At 45.5% G+C, this 18731-nt stretch overlaps 1 protein-coding gene across 2 annotated transcripts in view; it reads right to left on the bottom strand.

Annotated features, from left to right (window-relative positions):
- Positions 1–60: 60 nt before the first annotated feature.
- Positions 61–18731, bottom strand: part of srcap (Snf2-related CREBBP activator protein) — a 35542-nt gene continuing 16871 nt past the window's right edge. For both annotated transcript variants that reach the window (XM_087174117.1, XM_023406856.2), the window contains 18 exons: positions 17319–17648; positions 16543–16729; positions 16264–16433; positions 14440–14591; positions 14072–14287; positions 13713–13877; positions 12804–12956; positions 12361–12690; positions 11676–11854; positions 10362–10675; positions 10045–10247; positions 9260–9429; positions 8950–9146; positions 8185–8299; positions 7488–7613; positions 6873–7049; positions 6553–6636; positions 61–6377 (listed from right to left, as the gene is read on the bottom strand). In XM_087174117.1, coding sequence (XP_087030243.1) covers positions 1440–6377; positions 6553–6636; positions 6873–7049; positions 7488–7613; positions 8185–8299; positions 8950–9146; positions 9260–9429; positions 10045–10247; positions 10362–10675; positions 11676–11854; positions 12361–12690; positions 12804–12956; positions 13713–13877; positions 14072–14287; positions 14440–14591; positions 16264–16433; positions 16543–16729; positions 17319–17648 — 8206 coding nt within the window. In that variant the 3' untranslated portion in view covers positions 61–1439. The remainder of the gene's footprint in view (positions 6378–6552; positions 6637–6872; positions 7050–7487; positions 7614–8184; positions 8300–8949; positions 9147–9259; positions 9430–10044; positions 10248–10361; positions 10676–11675; positions 11855–12360; positions 12691–12803; positions 12957–13712; positions 13878–14071; positions 14288–14439; positions 14592–16263; positions 16434–16542; positions 16730–17318; positions 17649–18731) is intronic.

Below are 18731 nucleotides of genomic sequence, written 5' to 3'. Positions count from 1 at the left end.
CCCTCCAAATATAACCTTTGCTCAAAATCACTTTCGACAAGTCCAAAAGTAAATCGACAATTTACAGTCATCTGGAACTGTACCAGTAATTTTATTCACATATTTTGTCCAAGTAAATTTTTTTTTTTGCTTTTTTTGTTTTTTACATGAACAAAGAGCAATGAAGTGACGTGACAAAAAAAAAAAAAAACTCAGGTGAAAAAGAAACATTAATTTGGTAGCACTGATGCACAGGGTGTTTTTCTTGATGTTTTTTTTTGTTGGGGTGTGTGTTTTTTTTTTGTTTGGCTTTTTTCTTTTTTTTTTTTTCTTTTTCTTTTTTTTAAATAGAAGCTCAACACCCCGGCTTCAGGTGTTTCACAAGGCAATCTGAGGTTCAAACCCATTTGGCCAAAGAGGCACTCTTTAATTTCAACAACATTAACTTGCCCTTTCAATATAAATACATGACAAAGTGGATTTAAACAATAACCTCCTTTGGGAAGATTCGGGTTTTGTCTCCAGATGTGACGTCTTCCATGACAATTTGCGACTTCAATTAATACATTTCCAAACGGGAAGCGATACATTGTGAGATACCAGGAACCAATTATTTCACTCAAGTTGATGTAAAAAAAAAGAAAACAAATTACTAGACCACAATGTACTCAAAAAGCCGAGGGCCATGTTATCAGATGTGCAAATGAGAAATGCAAAGGCTGGATTTAAAAATGAATCCAATGAACAGAAATCGACATGGAAAAGAAGGGACCCAAGCAAAGACAAGCTCCAGCATAGTGCAGCAAAGATCACATTGACAGATCTGTTTCTCTTCCTAATACCCTGGAAGAAATAATAAAATATGCATAACTTATCAACTGACTACAAAGAAACAAGTCAGGACAGCTGACGAAATTCTCAAAACCAAACTTTCTAAAACCTCCAACTTACAATACAACTGGTCACTCGAAAGTTTATGTCACACAAATGACTTTTCATTTATAACCCTGATAGAGGGTGCTGTATAATCCCATCTTAACACATAAGATCTGAGTGTTCCAGTCTTTAATGAGTACAGTACATTATGTGAACTAACAACTTGCCTTTATTACCTCCTGCACCTTTGTCCCCCCCTCAAGTCCAAGTGGTGAATTTATCCACTGCACCATTTCTCTGTCTGTTTAGGGACGCACAATGATGGCGCCACATTTTTTTTTACCCTCAGTCCAGCGTCCCTGAGCCTTCCCCCAGCCGACAATAGCTGAGCTGGTGAGGGGACCAGCTCCAATTGGAAAGGGAGAGGGCCCAAGAGGCAGGGAGGTCCCTGGCTTGTGCAGCACTCAGATCCCTTGCATTGTTAAGAGTGCAGACAAAGCAGCAACCTTGGAGGTCATGACGAGCTCTCGTATCGTGCTCTGCAACAACACTCTGGATTCCATTGCTTCCCTTTGGCACTCCGATCATGTCTTGTTGTGACGCTGTTGACTGGCAGAGGAGCGGGTGCTTGCGGCCGGTGACCGGGCCTGCACTGCTGCGAGTGCCGCGACGCTCCGCAGCACCCTGTCCGGTGTCCCCTCAGTTCCTGAACCGCTGGTCACCTCCTGCGAGAGCCTCTGAGACCTCCTGCTTTCCTTGCGGCTCTCCCGCTGTTGGCCCTGCTTCTCTTTTTTGTCTCTGCTCTTCATCCGATCCGAGCTGCGGTCCCTCTCGCGCTCGCTGCCGGAGGAAGCGCCGCGGGAGCGGGACTCTCTGTGCTCCGTGTTTTGAGAGCTGATGCTATGGGTCCGTTGGCTGCTGTTGCTGCTGCTGCGACTCCTGCTGCTGCGTCCGCCGCCGTCGCCCTCGCCGTCACTGCTCATGCTGCTGCAGGCGCTGTGGCCCCTGGACAGAGACTGGGCCTCAGCCTCGCCTTCCTTTCCCCTTGACAGCTTCCTGCTCCCCCTGTCCTTTTCCTCTGGCTTACACCTCTTGTACTCCCCTTCCAGGGGCGGAACCAGAGAACCGGGGCACTGCCTGGTGGAGCGGGAAGCAGAGCGGCTTGACTGACTGGGTGTTGAGGGTTTGCTGCCACTGCTTTTACTATTAGTAAGAGTTACAGAGTTGCTCTGAGGAGAAGCTGGTACACTTTTGTTTTTAGGCTTTTGGTTCTTGTCAGAAGAGGAGGCAGGCGAAGTCCCGGTGGACTTGGCTGCTGAGTCTTTCCGAGTGGTGTGGCCGGGGGTGTCCACTCTGCCCTTCATTGCGAGAAGCTTGGCTGCTGCGTTGAGTGCTGAGCATCTCTTCCCCAGGACCTCAGGCTCAGGAGGCAACGAGGGGGCGCTGTTCGTCTGAGCTTTACTGTCTTGTGAAGGCTGACATCCCGCAGACTTTCTGGTGATCCTGACAGAAGATGTATCGCTGCCAGACTCTCCGCCTGTAGATGCGTTGGCGTTGTTGGATGCGTTTCTGTCAGTGCTGTGTCCGGGTTTCTTCCCTGGCCGGCTGTTGCCCTTCTCCTTCTCCTGATCTTGCAGCCTCCTCTTGGCTGAGCGAGTCAGCCGGTGCTCCTTCCTGCTCTCGCTGTTGTCTGAGTCGGAGGAGGATGAGGAAGACCTGGAGTGCCTCCTCCGAGAGGTAGAGGTGGTGAGGTCCTCCTTGCTGCCTCCCTCTTTTATTTCCCCACCTTCCTCCTTTATCTCCTCGTCCCCTTCTAAGGTGACGTCTACTCGCCTCCTCTTTGCAGGATGTCTGTTTTCATACGTCCTCCTGTGGTGAGCGTGGCGAGTGAGGGTTGTGGTAGAGCCTCCAGATGATGGAGAAGAAGAGCGAGTGGACTCCTGGCTACTCTGGCGACTAAGTGGCCTTTTCTGTTTGGGAGGTTTCTGATCTTCAGTAGCTTCCTCCACTGTTGGAACCTGTTGCTTAGGTTCTTCTTTGTGAGGGGTGGTTGTAGTCTTTGCTTCTCCGTCTGCACCATCCCTTCCTGGCTCCAAGTCTTGGGTCTCAGAGGAACTCTCCACCTTTATCCTTTTAGGCTGACACTTACAGATCTCCTGCTTTTTGTCATCCTCCTCCTTGCTTGTCCCTCCGGCCGCCACAGCATCTACTTCCATTTCTGTCACCGGGTCCGAGTCACTTTTAGAAGCAGAAACTTTAGACTCTGTAGATAGTTTCTCAGATGAAACACTGGAAGGAGCAGATGTTAGTATCTGGGGCAGGGCCTCCGTATGGGTTGGTGTAGACACCTCTGGGGAAACACCTGTGGGTGCAGAGTTTTGGGGGGTGGTCTCAGGAGGAGCAGCTGTGGTTGTCGTTACTGGCTCAAGAGCAGCTGTGATAGTGGATACTTGGGTAGTTGCAACAGTGTTTGTGGAATCAACTGTAACTGACTTTTCTGGGGTTAACGTAGTTGTGGCGACAGCATCTGTGGCAGTTGTTACTGGGGGCGTGATGTTGACAGTCTTTTCTGCAGTTGGTGCAGGGGGAGCAGTAGTAGAAGTGTGTTCTTTGGAGGGGGCTGCTGCTGCAGGTGTTGTTGCTTTGACGACTCCTGTTGGGGGTGACGAAGTTACTGCAACCACCTTTGCTTCTGCGGCTGTAGTAAAACTGGCGGGGGCTGTAGTTGGGGAAGGGGTGCAGACTGGACTGGGAGATACTGCTGGGGACTTGACAGCTACTTTTTCCTGTGCAGCCTCTTGCACTGTTTGCACCAGTTTGGCTGGGACGTTGGTGCTTGTTTCATGCGTCCTTGTTTGGGCTGGAGAAGATGGAGCTGTATTCGCAGCAGATGTGGCAGCTGTTTTTGTTGGTGGTGTTGAAGAAGCACTGCCAGACGTGGCTGGGCTTGTAGTTGGGACTGTTGACGAACTTGTTGAGTTTAATGGACCTGCTTGCACTGGTTTTAGTGGGGCTGTTGTCATCGTTGTTGTTGGGTTTGATGAACTTGCTTGCACCATCTTTACTGGAGTTGTTGTCGTAACTGTTGTTGGGCTTGATGGAGCTGTTTGTACTCCTTTTACTGCAGGTGTTGTCATAGTTGCTGCTGAGTTGGATGAAGAAGCTTGGACTGTTTTCGTTGTTGTTGTCGTAGTTATTGCTGTAGTGGGGGAAGACGTTGAGGATGGTTTTGGTGAAGGTGTAGCTGGGCTTGAGGAAGTGGCAACTGGGGCGGAGCTTACAGTAGTCGGAGCAGACGTTGAAGGTGACAGAGCAGAGGCTTGTGGCGAGTCCTTTGCTGCAATAGCTTTAGTTATTGTGACTGGTTTCACTGTAGTGGTGACTGCTGGTGTAACACTTACTGGTTTTGATACTATGGTTGTAGCTGCTGTGATTATTGTGGCGGGGACTGATGTTGGAACTGCTTTGACAGCCGTGGTGGGTGGTGCAGTTGCAACTGGTGTGGTAACCGTGGTAGTTTTGGCAGTGTCTGATCCTGTTGTTTTCACAGCTGTAGAAGTTGAAGGTTTTGGCTCTATGGGAGCTGTAGATGGTGGAAGTGTTGGTTTTTCACCTGGAGGAGATGATGAAACGGTGCTGACAGGTGGAGGTGGAGGTGGAGGTGGAGTTGTGGTAGCAGTGACTGGGATGGTAGCAGATGTGGAAAGTGTTGAAGAGGATGCAGAGGAAATGTGGGTTGATGTTGCGGCTGAGATCGGAACTGTAGCCGGATCTGAACTAACGGTTTGGGTTGAGGCTGATGTGGAGGCGGCCACAGGGAGGGGTGGGGTCACATGGGGTGCAGGTGCAGGTGGTGTTTGGACCGAAGCTGAGGCTGGTGTGGAGGTTTGTGCTGGATTTGGAGCAGGGGCTGAAACCTCAGTCTTAGTGTCCGTTTCCTCAGCTGTGGTGGACTGGGAAGCCTGACCTGTGCTGATGACAGCAGCTGTGGGGGTCTCTGATGATGCTGGCTCTGTGCCAGCATCAGTTTTTGATAAACCAGATACATCAGTAGTGGCGGTCTCTTTTTTAGAGTTCTGTCCTTCACTAACAGTGTCGGGCGTGGTTGTGGAGTCTTTGCGGGGACGACCCCTCTTCCGTTTTGGGGAGAGAGGCGGGTTCCCCTCCTCACTTGGCAAGGTGGGCTGCGGGGAAGGAGTCGCTGTGTTGTCAGGCTCAGGTAACCTCGGGGGGGTCTTAGGGGGCCGGCCCCTCTTTCTTTTCAGAGGTGTCACAAGAGAATTCACGCTGGACTCTGAGGAGGTTGAAGTGGCGTCTCTGCCTGGCAGCGTGTCTGTTTTCCTGGACTGATTTCCTCCCCGTCCTCGACCTAGATGCTGGTGTTGCTCTCCCAGCTGAGCGGCCATGCGAGATTCAGTTTCCAACCTGCGGCGTACAGGAAGGTTTCTCAGCACAGGCATGTCAGGAGAAAGATGTGGTGGAGAATATGGAGGATAACTTCTGACAGGTTGTGGCTGCACTGACGGACTCGGGGTGGAGTCTTGGTCCTGAGGGGGTTTGGTAACAGTCTCTTTAGTTTTGCTGTCAGGGCTCGGTGGTGTGATGTCTTTGTTTGGTTCATCAACAAATCCAGCAGCGGCCTCCTCCGCAGTCGCCTCTTCTGAAGAACCTCCACCTCCAGTGCCGCTTCCACGCCGCCTTCTCTTTCTCGGTTCCTTCTCCTCCACCACAGTGACAAGCCTCCCTGGAAGCTTCCGCAACACTTTGGCTGATGGGGAGTCTTCAACCAGGCCCCGCAGGACTTCACCATCTGCAGACTGGCGCTTGCGAGGCGACCTGGAACTGGTGGAGGGGGGAGACATGGAGCTGTGGTCTTTGCTGTCATCATCTTTTGTCTGACTGTCCGCCGGGCCGCTGGATTCGAGCGACGATTCAGATATCCTCCTCTCATTCTCCGCCTCCTTGTCCTCTCTGCCGGCTTTGGAGCTCTTGCCATCAGTCTCCATGACACCCTGTTGTTTCCCTCCAGGGGGTGAGGTTGAGGGAGGGGAAGGCACTGGACTGGGATGGGAGCGGTTTGGTAGAGTCCTGGTTTTGGTGGTCTGGTGGTCTCGGGCAGGTGATGAAGCTTTTGAAGATTTGGTGGAGTCTTGGAGTCTTGTTGATGAGGAGGTTTTTTGATGGTCTGTGCGTGACGGGGTGGTAGACACAGCACCTGTGTCTTTGGCAGCTCCTCGTCCTCTCAGACCAAGACGGGGTCTTTCAGGCACTTCTCTAGGGGTCGTAGGCTCAGCCTCAGTTTCCGGCGAGGCGCCACGAAGCCGACCACTGGTCCTTGTGGAGGTGACTATCTTGTCCTTGTCCTTGGGTTTACGACCACGGCGGGCAGGAGCTGGTTGAGCGGGCTCCACAGACGCTGGCGGTGACAAAAAGTCGTCATCGTCATCGTCAGATGAGGCGTGAAGTTTAAGCCCCTCCTCCTTGGCCTGGTCCAAGCCCTTCCTGGCAGCCTCCACTTGCTCCTATAAACACACAGGAAGATATTTACATGAATGAAGGACACTGTGATGGACATTTCTGACTATTTTCCAATATTTTATAGCCTAAACAATTTATCAGTCTTAAGTTGAAGTTGAATTTATTATCAAACACACAAATTTTATTTAATATAAAACTGAGGTGAAGATGTGGCCTTACCTCTGCTTGCTTCAACTCTTCTTTGCAAACATCTTCTAATGAGGCTTCCAGGAAGTTCATGGCGTAGCGTTCAATGGGAGTGAGCTAGAGGAGGGTAGAGAATATGGTGCGTCAGCTGAGCACAGACGAACTGTACAGATATACTTCAGATTTACAGCAGAACACGATCCCGAATGATGTGAAATACCCCCACCTATCCAGACAACTGGCAGTGAGGTGATGTTATAGATGTATAATCCAGATTTCATTCAAGAGCCAAACCAAAGTTCTGTTCTCGATTCCGATTAATAATTCATTTACAGATTTGAATGATTATTCACCTGCTCCACTAGAGCAGCTATTTCCTGCTCAGCCTTGGAGAGCTCCTCCACTTCCTCCTGTTCCCCTCCGTCATCCAGCGGTATGTTCTCGTTGAACTCCGCCAGCTCTGCCACCTGCTCTGCTTTGGCCTGAGAGGCTGCCACGATGTCCTCCTCGTCCTCAGCACGGCACAGGGCCTGAAAGAATCAAATCAATTAGAAATATAATCAAATAATAGTATCAAATACAGCAGTTACACAAAACTTAAGACATATTTTGATGGTCTGAATACAGGACAACACAAATCACAAGACAGCTCTTCTTTTCTAAAATTTGTTTTTGAGACTTTTAAATTCAATTAAATTCAAGAAACTTTATTTACCCACAGGGAGTAATTTATTTTTGAGGATAGGCAGCAATTCTATATTCGTCCTGCTATTCACTGGATTATTTTTAAAAGCACCCTGCACAATACTCTGTGTACTGTCAAGGAGATTGTCCAACTTTGTCCTGTAGATTTCACAGTTCACATCTAAAATCTGCTGCAAAAAAGTGTTTGATTTTGACGATAACCAAGAGATAGGTGCTAAATACATAATATCTGTAGGTGTTATGTCCCATGAGATGTCTCTAACCTGCTCCAGAATGGTGGTGCTCTGTTTGTTGACGGCCTCCTCCTCCTCAGCTTGGGGCACCGACAGCTCCACGGCCATCTCTCGCTTCTCTCCGTCATTCATATCAAACAGCTCTCGGATGGTTTGCTGAGGGACGAAATGTAAATGAGGTACATTTAGCGCCGGGGAAATGGTTCTCTGTACTTGAGGAAAAACAAAAGTAAGAGCCACTTGAACCGCCTAATGTACTGATATTATCACCGCTACATACTCCCGACAACCAGCTGTGCTAGTCGTGTCATTTATTTAGTGCATTAATTAGAAAATACAGAGACGACGGCGTACTTGCCGTGGTGGTATTAATGAAAAGGTCGATCTGAACCAATTTAATTAAAGGGTACGAGGACAGAGCCTGTGTCTTATGCATGTCATTCAAACACTCAGCTACACGTTTGTTTAGATGGTGATTCATCATCACATGATTAACAGACCAGTTATGAAAGGCAGCAAAAGACAACTAGAAAGAAACCCGGAGAGAAACACAGCTGATCTCATTTTAATTATTATTTTATTATTATTTTTATTATCTTACAGCTGCTGCTAGAAATAGTGAGACGTGGTGAATGCTGCAATAAAAGCGGTTTCCTTTGTCCCTTTGTGTGGAAAAACCCCAATGAATCATCAGTTTGTGCGAAGCGGACTCACGGTGAATTCCTACCTGTTTGAAGAAGGCAGTGGTGAAGTTTCCTCCTTCGATCGCCATATCTCCCAGCATCCTCTTCTGGTTGGCTTTCTTTAAAATGTTCTCCTCCACCGTGCGCTCGCTGATCAGCCTGAAGAGGAACGGTAACAAAAAACCTTCACATGTTGTTGAAATCACATTTATTCCTTACGGGGCTGTGGAGTTGTTCAGCAGTGTGAAGCGAATACCACAACCTTAGTGGATTAATTGATAAATCGATGGAATGAAAATGATTCAGCAGCTATTTTTATGCAAAAAAAAAAAAAGTCAAACATTCTCTGGTTCCAGCTTCTCAATATGTTTTTGGGCTGTTAGACAAAACAAGTGAGCTGAAGACATTAGGGGGTTCACAGTCTGACTAATGTTGTAACCCTCTGTGTCTTCTCTCATTTTCTCTGCACTGACTGTCTGAAAAATCCACTGTGCGCCACAGAAATCAGACCTGCTTTCCACTGACACTAACCTAAATCCAAATTTTTCCACTTAATCTGAACTGAATCTAACCACTTTCCCGTCCTTTATACTGGTTGCTTTAATCATGTACTTAAGGTCAAAATCAAAGTGAAAGCTTAAACAGACCAGATATGACAAGAATTTAAAGAGACTTTGCCTTTTCGCCACTCTGACTGTATAAAATTTATCCATTTTCTTGAAGTGTCTAGTTGTCTCCTTCATCTTTTGCTCATGTTAACACACTTTTGTGGTCAGTGTGAACTCAGAGGTAAACAGCAGCACTGTCACCTGTAGATGTGGACGTCTCGGGTCTGGCCTATACGATGGCAACGGTCCTGCGCCTGGGCGTCCATGGTGGGGTTCCAGTCACTGTCGTAGAAAACCACAGTGTCTGCCCCGGTCAGGTTCACCCCCACACCTCCGCTGCGAGTTGACAAGATGAAGCAGAAGATGCGACGGTCTGCGTTGAAGCGCTCCATGAGGGCCTGAGGTAGAAGAAAAGAAAAGAAGGTGCACAGAGGAGATATTTTGATGAATATTTTTCTTTCTTTTGTGTATATGAAAGACAACACAATTTTCACATGATTATTTGACTGACCTGTCTCTGCTCCACGCGGGTGCTGCCGTCCAGGCGGAGGTAGATGTGTCCGTGGTAGTTGAGGAACTGCTCCAGGACATCCAACATACGCGTCATCTGAGTGAAGATCAGCACCCTGTGGCCTCCTGTCTTCAGCTTTCGCAGCAGAGTGTGGAGAGTCTGAAGCTTACCTGCACACGGGGGGACACAATAGGAACACAAATTACTTAGTAAAGCAAACAAATCCCCATTTGAATAATAAATTACTGTGCAGGCACATTCAGGCAGGTATGGGGCACTTTTTGAATATTGATCTTGAAGTAATCAAGGAGATTATTTCATGCTATCGGTAATAGGTCTCATCTAAATCAGGTCTACGTGAAGCATCCATTTTAACATCAATAAAAGAAATTGATTTAACAAGGCAATTTTATGAGCAGGGCTTTTGAAATGAATAATAAGTAGACCTCTGTCTGCTATCAGTGAGACAAGGCAGACAGCATTATGACAAATAACATATTCTTCCTCTTACAAATGAAAATCAATACACTCAGGACTCTCACTGCTACAGCCTCACTTGGTCTGGTTTGACCAGCAGCTTTTGGCAGCAAACTTTAAATCGATATCACTGTGGTTTTCTTTACTTGTGCCACTTATTATTATTATCCAGTATTATCCAGCTAAAATAGGGTGTTAAGTTGCTCTTTGAGCACAATAAAGAATATCAGCTCTTCCTTCTTTAAAGATTTGCTTGAGTTTTTCTGCCCATGGAGTCAAAAAATCCAGTTTTAGGCATCTTGACTCACCACAATCATATTGTATGAGCCTCAGGTCCGGGAACTGGGTCCTCATGTTACACTGGATACGATGGAGACTGCGAGTGAGTGGGGCAACTTGAGTTGATAGCAGGGAGGAGAAGACTGTCTGTTTGTGGCTCAGGGAGGGAGGAGGATGGCAGCAGTGCATGGAGATTGGAGGAGCCTCGACAGGGGGAATCACGAATGTGTACCTAAAATGAACACAGAAAAATAAAAAGATAAATCACAAATCTTTCCCTTAAGTTAAAGCTGTTGTATCCTCGGTAATGCATCATGTAGGAAACAAATCACTATCAGTTATCTACCTGTCTATCATGTCACTCAGCAGCCCCAGCCTCTCCTCGATGCTGTGGATGGCCTCTCTCACAGCATGACTCTGACACCAGTAGTCGTATTTGTTTTGCCACTGTGCGAACAGACAGCTGCTGTGACCCGATCGGCCCCACTCGCCCTGAGAGCTCTGGGCGGCCGGGGAGGGACGAAGACTGGGGAGAAAAGTCAGGAAGTCCAAAACCTCCAGGCCGTACACAGGCTTTGCTCCACAGTGCTGCTCGTTGACTCGAATGATAAAGTCCAGCCGGCTGTCGTGCTGCTGTTTGTGACTCTCTGCTAGCCATGACTGTGGAGAAGGAAGGTAAACAAGAGTCAGGTGATACAAGTCAGCTGTGATACAAGTGGTTAAAACAGCACTGATCATGTTTTAATGGTTGTCTGAGTACTGTACATTCTCATGTAAAAACCAATAATAGCCAGCACCAGCAAATAAAGGCAGGTCACCGATAAAGGCCGAGGAGAGACTACCTGTAGCCAACAGATCACATGGTAAATTTAATATTTTACATTTCCACAGCAGTAATTCATCAGTACAACAGAGTCATGTTACCCTCACCTGTCTGCTGATGTTAGTTTCTCTTTTGAATATAAATCATATATTTAATACTCATCTCATCTTTATCGATGTTAAGCTATTGTTATCAATACTCAACACTTGTTGGGGTTTTTTCACATTAAAAGCCTTCAATAACGAAAAGGCTGCAAGACTTTAACTGAGTTTCATTCAAGCTAACATTGGCTGAATCCGGATGTCTGGACCGCACCCACAGACTCACAGACTTGAGGGGAAGTCCGTCAGTTAATGTTGGTATAATATTGTGTTTGGCAGCTCATGTAACACGAACATTTTACCACACATTCTGAACAGATCTGGTTTATGGTTTATTACTATGTGAAGTAGAAAATCTGCATGCCATACATAAGTTAAGTCAATATCAACACCCTTATGAACTCATAAAAATACTTTGAAATGAGTTACAGGGTCTGAAATTTCAATTAATCTCCATGGAAACACCTGATGTGACTCTTGCTGCACTGAGGAAATAGCCATTATACTGAATTTATCAAGACAACAGGTAAACATAGAGGAAGGTTGGAGTTTGTTTGCCTGAGGAAAACAGGAGATTAGAAATAAAGGCCGGTCACTAATATAAAAGCCTGGTTCTCTGACACTGAGGTAAATAAAGGCCACTGTTTATTTCATGGTGGGAGAAGCTTTATGTATCTTGTAACTTATTGAGTGCCATTCAGTAGTCATCAGTTTTCAAGAGGTACAACTTGCTCACCATGTGGAACGGAGAGCGAGGAGGTGGCCGAGGCACTTTCCTGGGTGGAGGGTAGGCTTTTGCCCCCGCACTGGGCCTCGACTTCGTGGTTGCCGGTGTTTGACTGCTGCTGCTGCTGCTGCTGCTGTCACGTGGTGCTGTTGAAGCCTTGGACACAGAAGATGAGGGGGTCGCTGGAGCTGCGGGGAGGGTAGAGGAGAGAAGAGGGCAGTTGTAAGTAACTTGATTCTGCAGTACAAATGGCCGTGGATGTGCGTTTGGTTAATACAAGGAAACTTCAGGTCTCTCTAATCCCCTTCCATGGCCACTGAAACCAGGATTCTGGTTTACACCACATTAAAGAAATTAGCTTCCTGGAGAAAGCTGATTGTATCTTGATGAGTAAAGTGCATGTAAATGTAATATAACTTTTTTGTGGAAGAAACATTATTTTTTTAATTCTTAAAACATGTCAGAATGGGATCTTTAAATAAACAGAACTGGCTTTGAGATACTCTCCTGCATCTTCCCTGCATGTCTGCTTCTCTAAGCAGATGGAGAATAATTGTGGATGATAGGGAAGAAAAAAAAACAATACTAAATATTAGTTGCAATAACGATGTGACCCAGTTCCACTTGTCATGTACACATACAGCCTTATGAATTATAGCTCAGAGAGAATAATTGCTCAGGCTCGTTCTCTCACCTGGCTGCTCTGTGCTTGATGAAGGAGGCTGCACTACTTTGAGGACAGGGCGAGGGGGTTGGGGCTGGTTTTGGGTGGAGCTAGGGTTTCTGGGAGGAGCTATGGTGTAGTGGGCGGTAGCGGGACCGGGGGTGCGCTGGGAAATTTGCAGTGGAGCAGTGTTTCTGACAGGGGTTGTGTTGGCATGGGCGTGCAGGGAAGGGGATGCCTGAGGAGCAACACGAGGGGAAGGGGCCACTGCCAGGGTGGGAACAGGCCCGCCCTCCTTGCCTGCTGACTGTCGCACAACGATCTTCACGACGCCGGGGCTGCTAACCATGGAGGAGGGCACTGGGGAAAAATACAAACGTATGACTTTTGAGAAACACGGCTGCATAACCAAGTGGCAGACATTTCCCTTTAAAGATAAACCTGAATGTGAAAGAGAGAAAGGGGCTTTAAACCTTGCGAGGAGGCATTATGAGGCAGGCGGTTCGCAGGGGGAGCAGTGGAGGTGTTCGCAGGGTGTGTGTTGGCTGCACTCTGGACAGACACCTGAGCAGGCTGGCTGATGAGGTGGTGCTGCACCCCACTGGACACCAGGTGCATCACATTACCTGCAGGGTGGGAGTGTGTCAGAGATAATCAGGGACTCCACATCATCACACATCATAGCCAGGTATTCCTTCACTGAACGATCAGCTTCAAATATAAATATATATATATATATATATATATATATATATATATAATTAGCTCTACGTTATATATGATACATAAAACGTAGAGCTAATTAATTATGGCAAAATAAATCATTGCAATTAGTTTGTTTAATATTGTGACAAACTTGTGTTTCAGTCTTAAAACTCACAAACAATGTCATGGCAACTCTTTCCTGTATTTCTTCTTCATTTTACTCTAAATGTCTTTGTTCAAAACGCTGTTCAGCTTCAAAATGTTTAAAAAGTATTAGCCACTTTATTATTCTTGGGCTCTGCCAAACACAAAGGCAAACTTTAGCCATACTTTGTTCTCTGGCTTCAAACCAGAAGCCAAAGAATATTAAAATGATAAATCTTGATTCACTTAAAACCAAATGATCTACTGTATTAAAAATTTTAGGAATTTTTCCAGTGTTATTTCAACTAGAGCGGCCTGTTTTTACATCTTTACTTCTATGTGCATCACTTTCACTGTCAAAGATATACTTCAAAGACAACACAAATGTTTAAATATATTTACACCATTAACAATATATATAAATATACAATTATCTTACCACTGAATCCTTTAGGTGCATGAAGCAAATGTGAAATGACAGAAAAACTGAAATAAATCACCCATTTTACGTATGAGACACGTCTAACACTGACCTTGAACTGGACGTGGAGGAGCTGCTGGGACTTGGTGGATCTGGGCTCCAGACAGAGTCAGCTTGTTGCCCTGAAGCTGGAAGGTGACGGGTTTACTGCCCTGACATGACGACACAGGTCGGCCCGCCAAGGAGGCGAGCTGGGCTATGCTCACTACCTCACCAGCTTAGGAGGGAAAACAGAGAGGGGGATAAGAAACATGTTTACCAACCCAATTTACTACAAATTCAGTAGCAAATGAATTGACAATCAAATTACTGACAAATATAGTCATTAAATACTAAAAGGAGTTTAAGGAGATAATGCTTCATTAGGCAACTGATGCACAAGAAAAACTAAATGGAAAATGATGGACTTACAAGGCAACCTGGCTTGCATATCTGGACTGAGCAGAACCCTCTGGGGCATGACGCTGCTGGGGCTTGGACTTGCGTGAGCGGGAATACTGGCTGTGCAGGGAGCAGTGGGAGGCCGTACGGTCAGCACTGGCTTGGGCACGCTGGATCTCACTGCAGTTTGAGCTGCAGGATGCATGGACGGGCGGGGAGGGGGGTTGGACGCCACTGAACACACCACTAAAAAGTAAAAGAAGAAGGAAAAAAAAAAAAACACAAGGAGAAATAAGTAAGGGAAAAGTGTCGTGGACATTGGACACATGGAAAGAAAGAGATAATAAGTACTTTGGTCCAACTATGGAAACATTTGCAGTTTGATCCCGTTCACTTGCCTTGTTGAACGACAGGAGCAGGTGCAGGAGTTGCAGAGACTTCGGTTACTGGAGGAGGTCTGGGGGTCTGAGCTGCAGGGGGCACGGAGCAGGTAGGTTTGTTCATCAGAAGGACCGGCCTGTTGTCACCTTTAGGAGGCGGCTGGAACATCCTAAAACAGACAGACACACATAAATGAAAGATCAACCACTGTATTCATTTATTGGTTTACAATATGCAAGTTCTGGAAATCAGGCTAGAGCTAGCATGAGACTAAAACACAAACCAGCCCTCCCTCTCCCTACTCTCCGAGTTACTCTCCGAGCTAGCGATGTCTTTCAGATGTCTTTAATGCTAGCAGTAAACCAGAAGCGTGTTCACGTATTGATTGACAACTGTGAGCTCCCACCCCTGACTCTGGCCATCTCTGATTGGTTAGAAAGGAAAAGTTTGCTCAGAAACTTTATGATGCAGCCAGACCTAGACAGATTTCCTCGTGTTGTGCGGCCAGAAGCAGGAGGAGACAGGAAACAGTGTGTGTTGGGTTGTAAATATAATCTGTTATAATATCTGCTGCTTGTTTTATTTTGCTGTGCGGTGATAAAACAAGAATATAAACAGTATTTCCTGAATGAGATGTCAGTTCCACCCCCTCTGGACATTAGACAATCTTGACATTTTGTAGGTCAAAGTTAAATCAGACTGAACTCTGCACGAAGTGAAGGAGGCGGGTCAAATCGTGATCTGAAGCTAATGTGTCTAGTCGACATGAATGGGAAGCGAATTCTGCTCTGAGTGCACCAGTACAAGAGAATATCTCAGCACTGCTGCCTGGTCAATGAGTCTACTGATTAATAATACTGAGAAAACAGATCACATTCTGTAGCTTTAATACAAATTTTACACTTGTTAAACATATGGTTTTATTACCCACTGACAACAGAACAGAGCAGAGATGGAGGTCCATCAATCTGTTTGTATATTGTTGCCAATTCAATATCTGAGTTTCGGTACTGGTATCAATTTTTTTTATATTTTATTTAATATTGTATTATTTATTATTTTGTTTCTTCTGAAATACATTAGTGTTTGAGATATGCACAAATAGTGCCACTAAAACTCTGGGTAAAACTCTGATTTGATAAATATTCTCTTTTAATATCTTAAAAGAAAAATAATTCAATAACTCGATTCTACATGGACGTGTTTGAAACCAGCCCAAACATTTACTGTTTAGAGACAGACTCTTAGGTGTATGATTGAAAGGTTTGCTGATGGAGGAAGATGGAGAGAACAAATCAATTTCACTTTCACTACTTATAACTACCAGTCCATTTGGTTACCCACCTTCAGCACTATTGACAGATCGTCCAGTTTTGGTTGATTGGTGGACAGCTTAACACAGGTGACAAAGGCTAGTCCACTAACTCCTGTGCATCTTAAGAACTTAATACTGTTGTTTCTTAAACGTTGGTTTCCATGCAGAAAGCCTAGATCAGTGTTAAACTTTTCATTGTCCATTTCTTGAGGAAAATATTCAGCTAGGGAAATGACATCATTTTAGTGGGAAAGCAGAACATAAATTACCCTGATGGACCATTGTTTGTTGCCAGCTAATAGTCGGCTTTTCTTGGCTAACACACTGAGCTTTTAAATCGAGTCTGAACACACTGAGGTGACCTTTAGCAAAAGCACTTAACCCACAGAACAGTGCATGCCATTCACAAATGATAGTGTGTGTCTCTGTACTAACCAGAGGCACACTGATACAGGATCAGTTAGATTTTCTCTGCACAAATCGAGGAGGCAAAAATCTGTGAAGTATCAGTAGTTGGACTGTTTACCTGTTGACCTTCATGCGTACGGGTTTGGGTCTCGGAGGAGGTTCAGGGGACTCCATGATCTCCTGGATTAGCTGGCGGCTGACCTTGTGGCGCGGCAGGAAGACATCCGCCTGGTACCGGGACACACGGGTCTCCAAACTAACAAAGTTGAACAGCGACAGGTCGCAGCGCTGAGGACGAAAAAAGTGCATCATTTTTTTTAATGTTCATCTAAATTAATTTCAATGTGATTTTCTGACCAAATGAAATTTTTTTTTGAAGTTATTTTTAAATGCTGACCTTCAGAGGAGAGACATCCAGGGCCTCCTGCACCAGGGAGGCTGTGTGGAAAACGATGCGCTGCGTGATGAAGGGAGACTGGATGGGCCGAGGGTCAAACAGGTTGGGGTGGTTGCACACTTTGCGGAGTTGCATGAGAATGTTAATCACAGACATGAAGTGACCACTGGCCAGCGTTTCCCGTGTGCTGTGGACAAGATGGTGAATGAAGAAACTTCACTGGTAACATGAACAATAAAACAATTACCATATAGGTAAAAAAGAAGTATGTGATTACTATTTTGATAGTTGATCAATAATTTAGGTAAATTTTGAATGAAAAAAAAAAAAATTATTTTGTCTTATAATAAACAAATATACTGTTAGTTAAGCAAAACCAGCAATGTGAATATGTTACTTTGTTCGCTGGGAAATTATGATCAGCATTTTTCAATATTTTCTAATATTTTAGAGACTACAAGGATTAGACAATTAAATTAAGAAAATAATCTGCAAGCATTTCCAAACCTCAATTTCTTACAAATAAACTAAAAAGAAAACTCATATACTACATTCTTGGCCTGTTGTATATGCGTTTATTTGCTAACTATATTCCAAAAGACCAGAGAAGCTGGACCTCTAAGAGTAAAAGATGTTACAGGCAAAAATCTATTTTACAAAAATGTCTGCTATTTCCAAAAAGGAAAGCTTCATGAAAAGACCCAAGTAGTTTTGCTGTGTACCGGATCATCTCCAAACCCGCCTTTTGAACACGAAAAGAAAGTAAATAGACTTACGAGGCCTGTGCCATGAAGTCGTCGTAGAGGAAGCGTTGTCTCTTGGAGAGGCGGCAGCGCACCACATGCTCGTATTTCTTGGGCATCTGCTTCTCAACGTCGGCCTTGATCCTCCTGAGCAGAAACGGCCTCAGCACCTTGTGGAGCCTTTTGACTAGGCCCTCGTTGTACTCCTGACTGCCCTCGATCATCCCCGTCAGCGGGTTGGAGAACCACTCCTTGAACTCGCGGTGCGACTGGAAGACGTGGGGCATGAGGAAGTGCATCAGAGACCACAACTCCATCAGGCTGTTCTGCAGAGGAGTTCCTGTCAGCAGCAGCCGGCGGTGGCTGTTATCGGTCAGAGGAGAAGAAGAAATTTAGATAAATGTGCCAAGATTTATATCATTAGAATTTTAGATGACTGAGGAGGAGAAATTCAAATAAAAAGGCATTTTCAGTGAATGGATTTCAAAGCTGTCACTTTGACACAACAATGACATCATCTTAGAAACTTTAAATAGTGAACTTGCTGTCAAAAGTTGCCTATCTACAGATACAGAGCAACATTATTGTTTGTTTTTTGTCCACCTGATAAAGTCCAATATTCCCTGTCTTTTTAGCTCTGTGTTTGGTCTCCACCAGCTCCTGAGGGAAACACCTGGCTCTTTAGCTGCTAGATGCTCCACTACATTCACCAGCTAGACTCTAACGGTGTCTGTCTGCTGTGTGGTGCTGAGCAAGCAGTGTACAGTGGCTTTTTAATTCTTTGAAAACAGCTACTGCTGCTGAACACACAGATGGGACTGAATCAAAACAGTTATGTTGTGCTAAAAGACACTAAAAAGCTCTGCAGAGGCAGGTGTTTGTAATTTACAAATGTGTTTCCTCATTTCTATCCTTAACCTTCCATGCTTGCAGTTGAAACTATACATCTCAGTGGACTTCTGTACCCTTGAGTGCAAGGTCTTGCCGTTGAGATACATTTGCATTAGGACTAATCACTGTAGTGTAAGTGCTCCTTCTCCATTTTCCCCTCTGCACCTTAAGAGAAGATCTAAGGCTGAAGCTTGTAATAATGACACTGTGTATGACAAAAATCCCACCAGTTGGACCAGGCCACCAGAAAAATGATGGCAAGTTTATCTAATTACAGTCACTCTGATAAGAAACCATGTCAAATGTTAAGATGAGCTGGTTCAGCCTTCACAGCCACACACCACTCTGGCCTGTGGATGAACAGTTTAGTGCTCCGGTGGATTTCGGGGGATGCATTCAAAGTCAAACGTGGCTAATACTGAATGACAGCATGTTTTCTACAGATGAGTGCACACTGACTTTCTGTGACAAGCAACAGCTTACAGACAGGAACGAGAGACATCCTCGAATGTGCTTGGAAGCACTACAGAGACCGAAGAGTTTTTTTTTCTCCAA

The sequence above is a fragment of the Seriola lalandi genome, unplaced genomic scaffold (genome assembly GCF_002814215.2).
Source record: "Seriola lalandi dorsalis isolate HSWRI2012SDOR001 ecotype SW California unplaced genomic scaffold, Sedor1 jcf7180002054317, whole genome shotgun sequence".
NCBI classification, from domain to species: domain Eukaryota; kingdom Metazoa; phylum Chordata; class Actinopteri; order Carangiformes; family Carangidae; genus Seriola; species Seriola lalandi.
This window is presented reverse-complemented; position numbering and strand designations above follow the sequence as displayed.